This window comes from Dendropsophus ebraccatus, chromosome 8, assembly GCF_027789765.1.
Source record: "Dendropsophus ebraccatus isolate aDenEbr1 chromosome 8, aDenEbr1.pat, whole genome shotgun sequence".
NCBI lineage: Eukaryota > Metazoa > Chordata > Amphibia > Anura > Hylidae > Dendropsophus > Dendropsophus ebraccatus.
The window spans coordinates 10,576,496-10,590,952 of NC_091461.1; the positions used below are offsets into that span (position 1 = coordinate 10,576,496).

General features: G+C 49.5%; 1 protein-coding gene across 1 annotated transcript in view; it reads right to left on the reverse strand.

Annotated features, from left to right (window-relative positions):
• Positions 1–14,068, reverse strand: part of SMC3 (structural maintenance of chromosomes 3) — a 29,608-nt gene extending 15,540 nt beyond the window's left edge. Inside the window, exons 1-12 of the mRNA XM_069979793.1 lie at positions 13,730–14,068; positions 10,614–10,689; positions 9,344–9,382; positions 7,495–7,562; positions 7,268–7,339; positions 7,083–7,162; positions 6,378–6,456; positions 5,595–5,712; positions 5,338–5,513; positions 5,066–5,146; positions 4,783–4,947; positions 4,497–4,618 (exon numbers count right to left, since the gene is read on the reverse strand). Coding sequence (XP_069835894.1) covers positions 4,497–4,618; positions 4,783–4,947; positions 5,066–5,146; positions 5,338–5,513; positions 5,595–5,712; positions 6,378–6,456; positions 7,083–7,162; positions 7,268–7,339; positions 7,495–7,562; positions 9,344–9,382; positions 10,614–10,689; positions 13,730–13,744 — 1,091 coding nt within the window. The 5' untranslated portion in view covers positions 13,745–14,068. The remainder of the gene's footprint in view (positions 1–4,496; positions 4,619–4,782; positions 4,948–5,065; positions 5,147–5,337; positions 5,514–5,594; positions 5,713–6,377; positions 6,457–7,082; positions 7,163–7,267; positions 7,340–7,494; positions 7,563–9,343; positions 9,383–10,613; positions 10,690–13,729) is intronic.
• Between the last annotated feature and the right edge of the window lie 389 nt (positions 14,069–14,457).

Sequence of the window (14,457 nt, forward strand, 5' to 3'; positions counted from 1 at the left end):
GGGAATGTGGACTGCCGAGAGAGCTAGAACAACCCGCTCCGCCCAACGGAGAATGCGAGCGGCCTCGGTCATGACAGAGCGGCTCCTGGTGCCGCCTTGACGGTTCAGATAAGCAACGGCGGTGACGTTGTCAGTCTGAACACGGACCGGATAACCCCTCAGGCGATCGGTCCACTGAGACAGGGCGAGAAAGATGGCCCGGAGCTCCAGGATATTGATGTGAAGCCGAGCCTCTGTCGGCGACCAAGAGCCCTGAGCTGTGTGGCTCCCGAAGACAGCCCCCCACCCGGACAGGCTGGCATCCGTAGAGACGACCAGCCAATTGAGGGGGAGGAACGAGCGGCCGAGGAGGACCACCGGAGACGTCAACCACCAAAGAAGCTCCCTGCGAACAGCAGGGGACAGGAGGATCTTCTTGTGGAGAGACAGAGGGGACCTGTCCCACTGTGACAGAATCGCTTGCTGCAGAGGGCGCGAATGAAACTGAGCAAAGGGGATCGCCTCGAAAGAGGAGACCATCTTGCCCAGGACTCGCATGCAAAGGCGAATCGAACAGGGGGCGCCCGAGCGGAGCAGAGAGACTGCCGAGCGCAGGGAGGCAACTTTGTTTGGAGGAAGGAGGACGCGGGCCATCTCGGTGTTGAATAGCATCCCGAGAAACTTCATAGAGCGGGAGGGAAGTAGGGAAGATTTTTGGTAATTGATCACCCAACCGAAATTGGTCAAGAGTGTGATCTGGAGGCTGGACAAAGTGTCCTGCTTGGAGCGGCCCTTTACCAAAAGGTCGTCCAGGTATGGCAGGACAGCCACCCCCTTTGACCGAAGCAGAGCCATCAAAGGTGCAAGGATCTTGGTAAAGACCCGAGGCGCCGTGGCGAGCCCGAAGGGCAGGGCAACGAACTGGAAATGTCCAGAACCGACGGCGAAACGTAGGAAACGTTGATGACTGGCTGCAATGGGAACATGCAGATAGGCGTCGCGGATGTCTATAGAAGCAAGAAATTCGTCCTGCTCTAGAGACGCGACCACCGACCGCAAGGATTCCATGCGGAACCGCCGAAGGCGAACAAACCTGTTCAGCCGTTTCAAATCCATTATAGGACGGACCGAGCCGTCCTTTTTGGGGACTGTGAACAGATTGGAATAGAATCCCTGGAAGTGCTCGGAGGGAGGAACTGGGACCACAACTCCTTGAGCTAGGAGATTCTGAACCGCCCGAAAAAGCTCGGAAAGCCGCGCCGAAGAGCGTGGGAGATTTGATGGAAAAAAGCGAGGAGGCGGCATGGACGCGAACTCGATTTTGTATCCTGAAGACACCACCTCCCGTACCCACACATCGGGCACATGGGCGAGCCAAATCTCCTTGAAGGAGAGCAGACGACCCCCTACTTGAGGGAGAGACCCGACAGGGAAAGGACCATCAGGAAGAAGACTTGGGGGCAGGACCTTTAGAAGGGCGAGAACGGGGCTGCCAGGAGGGGCGGGGTTTGAAAGAGGGCTTCCTAGAAGGAGCTGGAGGCGCATCCTTAGCCGGGCGACGACGCGCCGGAGGCTCAAAGGAGCGGAAACGGCTAGAACGCCTGTGAGGCTGAGGGCGCCGGGACCGGTTTTGAGGGAGCAAGGAACTCTTCCCCCCTGTAGCGTCCGAGATTATTTTATCAAGCCGCTCCCCGAAAAGTCTGTTCCCTGCAAAGGGAAGAGAAGTCAGAGCCTTCTTGGAGGCGGCATCAGCTGACCAGCATTTTAACCAGACAGATCGTCGGATGGCTACAGAGTTAGCCAGGGCCCGCGCAGACAAACGAGCGGCTTCCTGAGAAGCGTCGCACAAGTATTTGGACGCATGCAGAATCTGCGAGGCCAGAGACAGGAGATCCTCACGCGGGGTGTCCAGGGAGAGGTCATGGACTAACTGCCTGGCCCAAGAGGAACAAGCCTTGCTGACCCAGGATGCAGCAAAGGTAGGACGTAGGGCCGAACCAGCCGCAATAAAGACAGACTTCGAAAAAGCGTCGATTTTCTTGTCGACTGGGTCAGTGAGTGAAGCACCATCTGCCAGAGGCAGAGTAGTTGACTTGGAAAGTCGAGAAACCGGAGGGTCCACAGATGGGGGCACTGTCCATGTAGTGACCATGTCAGGGGAGAAGGGAAACAAGGCCTCGGCACGCTTAGAGGATGGAATCCGCCGGTCAGGGTGATTCCACTCCTTGGCTAGAAGATCTTCAAAATCCTTATGGTTGGGAAAAACCAAAGGCTGTCGCTTATGGCGACTGAAAGAGACTTCACTCCTGGAAGTAGAAGGGGACTCTTCTTCAATATGTAAGGTGTCCCGCACTGCACGGATCAAGGCTTGCACTGCAGAGGCCAGCTGATCCTCCCTGTCGGACTCTGAGGCAGAGTCAGAGGGGTCCCCCGAGGAGGCGGAGAGGGGTCGCTGGGAAGCGGAACCGCCTGCAGTGGATCTGTCCGGAGAAGGGTCTGAGGAACACCTAGAAGGTGACCGTGAGACAGAGAGTCTAGATCTCTTATGAGACCGTCCTCTGGAAGGCGAGTCAGGAGATACCCTGGAGGGTCCCGCCGCTGGAGGCGCTTGGGAAGGCAACCGCTCAATGGCATGGATCATGACCTGGGACAGCTTAGAGAGGTCACCGATCGCCTGGGACAGGGACCTAGCCCACTCAGGGGAGGCTACATCTGAACCTGCAGGGGAGGTCTCCTGGGAGGTGGCACTAGGGTTAAGGCATAGCAGACAGAGGGGGCCAGGCTGACCGCAGGGGAACTTTTTATTGCAGCGAGCACACGCAAAGTGTGTCGCCACAGCCGCAGGAGCGAGCTGCCTAGGGGGCTCGTCCCGGGGACCAGACATGGTAGCTAGGGCTGGTAGCCTGGGGAGTGGAGGAGGGGAATATCACCCACTGGGTGAGCCTACCCGACCCTGGAGCTGCTGCCGCACTGGATGCTGGAGCTGCACTGGATGCTGGAGCACGCTGGAACTGCACTGGATGCTGGAGCTGCACTGGATGCAGGGACTGCACTGTATGCTGTGGATTCTGAGCTGCTGCTGCTGTGCACAGGGAGCTGAGGCTGCTGTACTGGCAGGCAGAGAGAACAGCAGGAGGCCACAAGCTGCTGCGCTGCGGAGACGAGAGGAGGAAGGGAGGGGGCACAGGAAGGAGCAGGTGGGGGCTACAGGAGTAGCCAATAAGAGGCAAGCCAGCGGCGGGAAGGGCCGAAAACGGGCGGGCGCTCCGCCCCCGTGACGTCACTCGCGTGCGCCGATGCGGCCTAGCTCCGGCAGAAGCCGGGGGCTAAATTTATGGGCAGGCCGGCGGCAGCGAGACGGCGGCGCGGAGCGCTGAAAAAACGCGGCCGCCGGCAGAAAGGAATGGAGAAGAGCCCGGTAAACCACCCGGTCGCCCCTATGGAGCTGCTGCCTGCGGGCAGGAGCTCCAGAGACTCCCTCCACCCCCTCTCCCTGAAGAAAGAGGCCCGCACAGACCATCCTGCTCAGGGCCTCTGAGGGGGAAGGCAGGGAGGGAGAGAGGCAGGGAGGGAGAGAGGCAGAAAGGAGAGAGACAGGGGGGAGAGATATTTAGGTGCCCTGGTAGGATGACCCCCCCCCCCAGATTCCAAGGAAGGCTAAGGACAGGAATACTCACCTGTCCGGCGTCTTCAGGTGCGCGCAGGGTCACCCCCTCGGTCGCCTCGCACCTTTGTGGGGGACCGGTATCCTGCCGCAGGGAGCGGGCGTTGGGGGACGGGTGACCGGCGCAGGGAAAAGAAACTTTCCATGCACCCTCAGGGGGAACTGCGTCTGATGTGGCAGCCCACGCCGACGGTCCCCCTGATAACCTAAAAGAAAAGAAAAAGAAATAAAACTAAAATAAAAAATGGAGGTGCATGGCACCTGTGTCTACCTCATACGGACACTAGACTAAAACTGAGTTAGCCTGGTGTCTGTAGGAGGGGTATAGGCTGCCAGGCGGAGTCACTTCTTCTTCTGTCTAGTGTCGCCTCCTAGTGGCAGTAGCCTATACCCACTGGTGCTGTGTCCCCCAATGACAGGCACAAGAAATGAATGATTAACCCATTAAACTGGGGAGAAAAAAGTAATATAAAAAGTGATTCTAAAAATCTTCATCTACTTGCATGTTAAAGTAGCAAGAACTAGTTTAGGTAGAAACTTTGATTTAAATCACTGATTTAAATCAAGCCTTCCGGACTAGTGATTTAAATCGTGATTTAAATCAGTTTGATTTAAAACAAATCCACCCTGGTGAAAAACGAAGATAGTTTATTCACCCATCGGTTTGCACACTGATGGATGAATAAACTATCTTGCCTCTTCTCGATTTTATTGTACTAAGGTGGTCCAGGAGTCCGACCACTGGAGGTTGAAGCACCCGTTTGAGCCACAGAGCCACACAGTGCCGTCCAGCCTTACATTTCATTTATCATCTAATATAGATGCATGTTCTGCTTTACTGATCTATACAAACCTTGCTATGCCGCTTTCTTCCTTCTGTTTAACACTGCTGAACTTGGGCTCTGTCTCTGCCAGCTCTTTTTGCTTTTCTTCAATCTTTTCCAGTAATTTCTGTCTTTCTTTCAATAGACGTTTCTTAAAAAGGTAGAAAAAAGTTATTTAAAGTTTGTTCAAGCTAATGTGCACCAAGCCCCTGTGACCATCCAACATGAACCCACAGCACACAGCCCTGTCAGGCAGGCCCAATCACCCAGATCACACAGCCCCATCACCCTACATCCGGCGTAGACTTAAGTTACCCTCTGCTCGCTGTTCCCAGCCAGTTCATCCTGCAGGTCCTTGGCTTTTAGCTCCAGTTTGGTCCTTTGTTTTATCTGCTCTTGTCTTTCAGCACTCAGTTGTTCCTTCTCTTCTTTCATTGCAGAGATCTTTGACTTTAACTCACGTACTTGACGTTCAATATCCTACAAAAAGGAGGTCAAAAACAAAACAAGACAGAAACTTAATAAAAAAGGATTACACTAAATACACTAAAAATATTTCCACAATTTCATTAAGGACGAATACGTCAATAGATCTCACCTCCATTTTATCCCTGGCATCCTGTTGTGCATCTCTCAGCTGTCTGGACTTTTCACCACTAGTCTCTCTTTTTGAAGAAAGCTAAAAATGAAACCCAAATAAATGGTTACCAACACGCAAGGACATTATAGGGAAGCCCACAGGTATGTAATTTGGGGAATAAGGTTGCTTTACTGAGCTTGTGAGCCCCCATGTTATATAGCCAGAACAGAACATTGCCTACAGTTTCCACAGGATCTTAGAAGTTGGACATGGAAAGATTAAACACTTGCCTCATCCAGCTTAGCCCGGGTTTCGTTCAGCTCCTGGTTGTAGATGGTGTACTCTAGCGCTCTCCTCATCTTATCCCACTTTTGGTACTGTGCCAGTTCTTCTTTCTCTTCCTCCAGAGTGTGCAGCCTCTCCTCAATGTATTTCAGCAGTTCATTAATCTTCTCCCGTTTACCCTCTGGAGAAAAACCACATGCCATGTAACCAAACCGCAGACACCTTTCAGAGACACAATCCTTAGCAAAGAAATATTACTAACCAGTTTCCTTCATAAGTGAGATACTTTCTTCTTTCCGCTCATCATAGACTCTTGTGCCGGCAACTTCACGGAGCAATTTCAACCTTTGGGAATCTGGGGCGGTTGCCATTTGGTTAATCTGTGATGTAAAAAAAAAAAAAAAAAAAAAAACATATGTTTAATGCAAAAGCAGCTATGAGACAGTACAAGCAGTTTAGGGCGGCAGATTGTGGGTACAAAGTCGCTTTGATTTTAACTACTTTGAACAAACAAAACACATTCATATTGCACCTTCCTGTGGGTTAAAGTATCCTTTTTAAAATAAAAGCAAGGTGGAACCTTTCTCTAAAGGACCATACTAGCTGGCCCAAGGGTGTCTGTGAATGAGTGCTAATCTTGGTGATTGGTGCTCATTTGCAGAGCCTTGACCAGGCTAGATCACTTGTGTGGCTGGATTGTTTGTTCAGCACTTTTCTGCCATCAGTTGACATGTACACCCTATTACACAGGGAAATGTGCAGCCGACAGCCAATGATGTATAAGCATGTTTGTTTATTAATCGGCTGCTTGCTAGCCCTATTACACAGAATATTAGCCTATTGGGATCCTCTTGCATGGCCCCAGACACAATAAAAGCATCAATCAGAGAGATAAATTGCATGGCTGGTTGTTGTATCATTCATGTGGCTGTTAACATTCATTGTTATTGGAGGCAAGTCTCGTCAGATAAAGTAGACAAAGTAATATTCTCAAAGTTCTGCTTTCTCAGTACACATTGGAAGGTAATATAAGAATTGACCATACCTTTCCCTGTTTTACAATGTAGTATGGATTACTGCGAGAAAATCCAGCACTTTCCAACAGATTCATCACATCATTCTTACTACAAAAAAAATATATATAATAAATAATAATAATAAAATTATATATATATATATATATATATATATATATATATATATATAATCTGTAAAATGATCACGTTATTTAATACAAACTGCAAATTCGTGAGAAAACTGAGAACAAGTAACCCAACTGAAAAAACATCATACATCTTGGCTGCACTGCCACTTAAGCCAATGATCCACAATGTTTGGATTTGGTTACAATTGGTAAAATTACGCCTAAATGATTCCCTACCAGAAGACAACTACGAAGGGCACCAGAACATTTGCTATTATCACACAACGTTTTAGAAAAAAATAATGTAACAGTAAAGCCATGAGTTTACCATAATTCAATGGCAATGACATTATAGGAGTGGCTGATTGTACACAACAGTCATACTCCTAACTGATTCAATCTTAGGTTTATGCGCCACCTACAGGCAAAATATATAGTTACATAGTTATAAAGTGAATGTGATGTAACAAGGGTTCGTGCACCTGAATAAATAGCAATGTTCTTGTCCCACAGACAACAAGTGTCTCAGTCATTATATAATGATATTCCATGGCTGTTTTACACGTATATTAATGCCCGCCATCCTTCCTCATAAGAAACACTTACGTCACCATTTTCTTGTCTAAGAAATACTGATCCTTCTTGGCCCCAATAACTCTTCGAAGGGAAACCTCCTCCTTGTCAATCTAGTTAGAAAGAAATCCATTCTTGTAATTAAAAAAAGAAAAAAAAAAAAAGAACTTCAACAAATTAAGGCAAAAGACGAGGAACATTTATCTGTGATTTCTCACCGGCAGACGGTTGTCAGAGTTGTCAAATATGATTTCCACAAAAGCTGAAATGACTCGAGGGCCTGTTCCCTCCTGAAAGACAAAAGGAAAAAAAAATGCTACAAAACGTATGCAACAAACTCTAAAAACAAGGCATGCTTATGATAAACACTTGTGTACGGTGTAGTCGCTATAGAATTTTTGCAAAGAAAGAATAAAACGTTCAAAACAAAATGATATTTACGCACATGTAGCAGAGCCAGACGCTGTTCCGGGCGCAAGTGGCTGAACTCATCACTGAGCACAAACTGAATGGCTGTAAAATAAAAAAAATAATTTTTAGTAACAACAAGAACCTGTTTTTTAACACCTAAAACTCAAAAGCACAATAATTGGTGATGAGGAATGGAACCATAACGTCTCGGTCACATCTTAAAAGGATTCACTTTTATGACTGACTCACGACAACGTGGAGAGGCAGTGCCAAGCTGCTGTGTTGCTCTTTCCATGAATATATATATATTTTTTTATTATTTTCATACTACATATATTTATTGCCTGTTATTGTTGCCCCAGTATTGGGAAACCCAGGTTAATTTCATCAGGAAAATCGGACTCTGCTACTTAAACCTGGCACTGCTGTCTCAGAATGCTTTGGCGATCACTGAGAAGGTAGAAGTGATAAACAACAATTGTTGTAATGTCCAATGTAAAATCAGGGCAAATATTTATTTAATTGTTACCGTCACATTGGGTCTCACTCCTAAAACCTGCTGTGATGCCGCATGGGTAGAGACCGCAAAGCAGAGTGCAGCTCTCCAGCCCTCAATCACATCTGGCTCTTTCGCTTCTTAATAGTCCCAACAGTGAAAGGGTGGGTTCACACTGAGGAATTCTCGTGGACGCACAAACGGCCACGCGCCTTTCCGACGGCTCCATAGACACCTTTCTATGGGCCGGCTAACGCACGGTGGACACACAGTGCGTGCGTCCAGGCAACGGAATTCCGCTGAATTCATCCGCGAAAATTCCTCAGTGTGAACCCACCCAAAGAGTTGGATTTTCAGCCGGCCAGGGAGAGAAGCCTACCGACGTGCACTCCCCACCAGCAGTATCTTGTTATTGCAGCAGGTTTCAGCAGTGAGACCTACTGAAATCTATTTCTTTTGACATATATAATGACATGTCAAAACTCTTACAATGGACAGTGATGCTTAGGGGGTTAAAGGGGTTATCCAGCATTACAAAAACACAGCCACTTTCTTCCAGAGACAGCACAACCCTTGTCTCCAATTTGGGTGCACCACACCTGACCTGGAGACAAAAGTGATGCTGCCTCTGAAAGAAAGCAGCTATGTTTTTGTAGTGCTGGATAACCCCTTTAACACTGAAGAGACTGCCAAAAAACAGTGCATCAATGCAATTAGATGTAAATTGCCTGCATCCACCTAACTCCATTTACACACTAATGGTCCTTTTACACGGAACGATTTATCGTTCGAATTCGATTGTTATCTTGCAAATTCAAACGATGATCGTACGTGTAAACGCAGCGAACGATCAAACGACGAGCAAGAAATCGTTCATTTTGATCTTTCAACAGGTTCTCAAATTATCATTGGTCGTTCGCAAAAAATTCGCAGATCGTTCCGTGTAAAGTCTTTTAACGATTTCACCTATATGTGAGATAGGCTTAAGCGATTGCAAAACGATCGCATAACGATTTTTCTGTATGATGTATCGTTCCGTCTAAACGCTGATAGTTATAAAAAAAAACATTGTTCATTCAAAATCGTTAATCGTGCTATCGGACGAATTATCGCTCCGTGTAAAAGTACCATAGGGTCCATTTACACAGAAAGATTATCTGACAGATTATCTGCCAAAGATTTGAAGCCAAAGCCAGAAACAGACTATAAACAGAGATCAGGTCATAAAGGAAAGAATGAGATTTCTACTCTTTTCAAATCCATTTCTGGTTTTGGCTTCAAATCTTTGGCAGATAATCTGTCAGATAATCTTTCTGTGTAAATGGACCCTAAAGGACACATATGAAGCTGTACAGCAGTCATAGGAAGAGGAAGCAGCTGAACTTACCATAGAAAAAATTACTTTTGCCGGATCCATTTCTTCCCACTGAAAAAAAAAATTATAGCTTGTTAGTGTTATGACAGAGCAGCAGTGACTACATACACTTCAGAGGGATCCACACATCACACTAAGAAAGGAACATATCCCCACACCCAGGAGGGTCCCAGAGAACTTTTAATTGTGGAGTTACATATTTACTTACGTCAATGCAAAAAAGGCAAGTTGGATTTTAACATTCTGACACTTCTGTGTTATCAGAAGCAGCGGCCTGTCAGCCTCCTTACACACATGCATGTGTGGCAGAGCTCAGCCGTCAATTATCAGGGAGAGTCAGGGCCCTATTACAAGGAGCAATAATCGACCGAATCGGGCCAAGTCGGCCAGTTATCGCTCTGTGTAATAGAGACAATCATCATCGGCCGATCGCTGTTTTAGGTTTGGACCTAAAATCATCAGGCGCCGACCGTGCATCACTAACGATTGCCCAAACACCAGATACCTTTCCTCTTTCCTCTCCCCGCTCCCGGTCTTATCTCCTGTGCTCCGCAGCTTCCCGGTCCCGGCAGCTGCCTTGTCTGAACGTCCTGTCAGCTGACAGGCAACTCAGCCAATCACAGGCCGTGGTGGACCGGGAAGCAGCGGAGCACAGGAGAAAAGACTGGGAGCAGAGAGAGGTAAGGTATCTAGTGGTTGGGCAAGGGCTGCATGGACATCACTAACAATGTCCATGCAGCCATTACTGTCTTATTATTGGGCTGTCTGATAGGTCCAGTAAACGATTGCCAATCTAGAAGACTGGTGCTTGTTTACTTGTTTACTAAAATGATTGGGCCGTAGTTGGCCCACGAAATAGGACCCTCAGTTAACAGTTAAAGGGGTAATCCCGGGGGGATGGGGAGGAGGTGGTTGAGGGAAACTACATCCACTCACCTCCCCAGTTCCAGCGGCGGCTCCCAGAACGCGGCGCTTCGGTCCCCGGCCGCTTCCTGGTGTCTGACGCGGGCCCGAGACGTGACATCTCAGGTCCGCACAGCCAGTTAGTGACGGAGGCGGGATCCATTTCAAGTCCGCTCAGATCCCGCCTCTGTCACTGACTGGCTGAGGGGACCTGAGACCTGAGGATACGGCCAGGAACCGGAGCGGCCTCGATGCGGGACCCGCCGCTGGAACCGAGGAGGTGAGTAGACGTTGTTTCCCTCAGCCACCTCCTCCCTGGTCTCAGCAAGGGACCAGGGAGCATTCTTATACGCAGAGCTGGGTCAACAATTTTACTTACCAATCACATTGTGCTTAGAACTAAAAGGATCCACAATGGTCTGATCTCTGTAGCTACGGAAGCCCTGGATGATCACCTGGAAGAACAAAACAGATCCTCAGATATCAACTTTATTCAGATCACTAACAGCAGCAAGAACAGACCACGTCCCCTGGCCCAGATTTAAAGACCTCCCAGCATCACGTATCATTATGATACCGAAAGCTTCAGAACAGTTTAAAGGGAACCTGTAACCCCCCCGTGCTGGGGCAGAGCCCGGCCGGCCCCCCGGCGCAGACCCATATACTTACCGCTTCCACGAAGTCCCGGAGCCCGCCCTGCAGCCGAAATATCCCCGCCTGAAGCCGCGCACGCGCTCATCAGAGATGGGTCCGACGCCCATAGAGAATGAGTCAGTACAGTGCCAGGAAGATCTGCAAAGTTGTGGAGCTCCCGGCATCATATTAATACATGATGCCGAGAGGTCCGTGAATCCAATCCACAGCCCATGTTCCCTGCACAGACTGTAATCATGGAACACGTGAATGCGGCCTACGGGTCCTTTTACGCAGACAGATTTATTTGACAGAATATTGAAGCCAAAGCCAGGAGCAGACTATAAACAAAGAACAGGTCATAAAGACATGCCAAAAGTTTTGATTGGTCCTTGTCTGAGTGTTCAGAGTCGTACTGATTGGGAGAATGAGCGGGGAGAGGACTGCTCCCTGCTCTGCATCAGAAAGTAATGGGCCTATTACACCGGTCGTTTAGAGGAGCAAACGAGCGCTCTCAGCGCTCGTTTGCTCCTCGTTCCCTGCTCGCTGCCGCCGCTATTCAACGCGGCGGCAGCGAGCGCGTGAGTGCGGGAGGGGGCGGCGGGGAGCTGCGGGGGGGCTGCCCGGGGGATCGCTGATCGTCCGGGCAGCCCATAGGATATAGCAGCGTCTGCTGCCAAAGCTCCTATTCAATGGAGTGACGGCAGCAGATCGCTGCTATATCAGTCGCTTGTTTTTCAACATGTTGGAAAACAAGCAACTGCAACGATCAGCCAACATGAACGATGTCTGCTGATCGTTGCACTCTATTCCACGGGACGATTATCGTCTGTAGCGGCCGATATCGGCCGAATATGAACGATAATCGTTCCGTGGAATAGGGCCTTAAGGGTTCTATTCCACAGGCCGATGGGGGCCCGATCAATAATGTAAACAAGCGCCGATCTGCTAGATCGGCGCTCGTTTACTGTGCCTATTACAAGGACGATAATCGTTTAGCGAGGGCTGCAGGGACTTTGTTACCAACGTCCTTGCAGCCCTAGTTTAAACACCATACTTTAGCTAAGAATGTTGCAGGTCTTCTGCGCTCCTTCTTCCTCCCGATCCCGTGTGCAGCAGCAGCTTTGGTGTGGCCTGTCTGAGTTGACAGCCGCGGTGGTCCTGGCTAGTGATTGGCTGAGCGGTCTGTCAGCTCAAACAGGCCGCACTAAAGCTGCTGCTGCGAGCGGGACCGGGAGGAAGAAGGAGCGCAGGAGAAGACCTGCAACATGCTTAAGTAATGTATGGTGCTTGTGAAATAGTCGGTCGCCCGCCACGCATCGCTATTCAACGCAGCAATACGCGGTCGGTGCCCAATGATTTTAGGATTGAACGTAAATAAATGATCAACCGATGACACGATCATCAGCTGATCGTTGTCTCTATTCAGCAGAGTGATAATCGGGCAGAATCTGGCCAATTATCACTCTGGGGAATAGGACCCTAAGGGCCCCTATTCCACCGGACGATTATCGTTCAGATTATCGTTAAATCGTTCAAATCTAAACGATAACCGTTCAGTTGAAATGCAGTTAACGATTAACGACCGAACGAGAAATCGTTGATCGCTTTATAAGACCTGGACCTATTTTTATCGTTGCACGTTCGCAAATCGTTCGTATTGAATAAGACATCGTTTGGTCGTTCTCAGTAGATACAAACGCAATAGCAAAGAAATAGCGAAGAAAAAACGATCGCAAATACGATCATAAGTAATGATTATCGTTCCATGGAAATGAGTGGAAGTTTTCAGGTCTTTTGCAATAGCGGTCGTTTGAAGTCGTTAATCAATAACGATTACGCAAACTCGTCCGGTGGAATAGGGCCCTAAGAGTTGTAAGCTCCATAGACTTTCATTAGGAATCCGACTCCTCATGTGACAGAGCCAGGAGATGAATGGCTGCCCTTAGATCGGTCTTGTTCTCATGATCAGTACGGGTCTGAACAAGGACCAATCAAAACTTTTGACAAGTCAAGTTTTTTTGTTTTTTTTTGAATGACAGTGACCTTATAATACTTGCGCTCATGTAAATTTTATTGCTTGTATGATTGACTATAACATGTGGTGTAAGACCGGCCACCCTCTAGCTGTTACAAAACTACAACTCCCATCATCCCTGGGCAGCCAAAGCTTTGACCCCTGGGCCCTAACACTCCAGGCCTGATGGAGATAGCAGAGCACTGCACCCCCATATCCTCCGCACCCCCACAGCATACAGGGGACATGTGACCTCTAAAGCTTTGGCTGCCCAGGCATGATGGGAGTTGTAGTTCTGCAGCAGCTTCCCCATTCCTGGTAATAGAGACAGTGCTCTGTAAGCTGTAACCTATACAAAACTACAACTCCCATCATGCCTGGGCAGCCAGGGGCAGGAGAAGGGCTGTGTGCGCCTCACAGACACCTGTAGCAGACCCTCAGCTCTGCATGGCGCCATAGACAGCAATGATGGAAGCCGCACTGCACAGAAAACGCATCCATATGTCGCACATCTGCGACTAACAGACCCCGCCCCCAGCCGCACATCAACATTCACTAGTGTCACCCGAAAAAGGCGCAATGATGAGGTGTGTGCGGCGACTTGCGCCATTTCGGTAACTCGGGTTCCGTCTGCAGAGGAGGAGGCTGAAGGACTACAAGTCCCAGCCATCCAGTGCATACTGGGAGGTGAAGCGCCACAGGTGTGAGGTGAGGGTCTACAACCCCCAGCAGGCCGGAGAGGAGCCCCGCAGTGTATGTCCGCAGGACGCGGGGCTCCCCCTCACACGGGCGGACTCCAGGCCCGGGCCTTCCCGCAGCCCACAGGCCGCATCCCCGCCGCTCACCTGCTTGATGTACATGGCTGTCGGCGGCCGGGGGCCCCTGCTCTGCTGCTCCGGGCCGCTCGGTGTGTACGGGCCGCTGTCCCGGGGGTTCGGGGTCGCCGCTTAGTCTCCCGCCAGCATACAAAATGGCGGCGGTCTCCTCCTTCTGAGGCGCAGAGGACCGGAGTAACTGGCGGGGGGAGGAGCTTCTCGCAGGGATGACGAGACGGCACCGGGGATGAGGAGAATGGCGGGGACGGGATTACTGAAGAGGATAGAGGAGCGGGTAATAACGGGAGCGGCGGCCCGGGACTGTGCGGGGGTCAGGAGAGGAGTGACTCCCCCCGAGGGAGATGGTACAGTCCGGGGGAACGCTTGGCGCCAAACTGAACGACTGAGAGATAACAGCTCTGAGGGGAGACGTGTCCTGTATGGGCTGTACTGTATATACTACCTGTATACACTGTATATACACAGAGAATGAGGGAGACGTGTCCTGTATGGGCTGTACTGTATATACTACCTGTATACACTGTATATACACACAGAGAGAAAGACAGAGACGTGTCCTGTATGGGCTGTACTGTATATACTATCTGTATACACTGTATATACACACAGAGAGAATGAGGGAGACGTGTCCTGTATGGGCTGTACTGTATATACTACCTGTATACACTGTATATACACAGAGAGAATGAGGGAGACGTGTCCTGTATGGGCTGTACTGTATATACTACCTGTATACA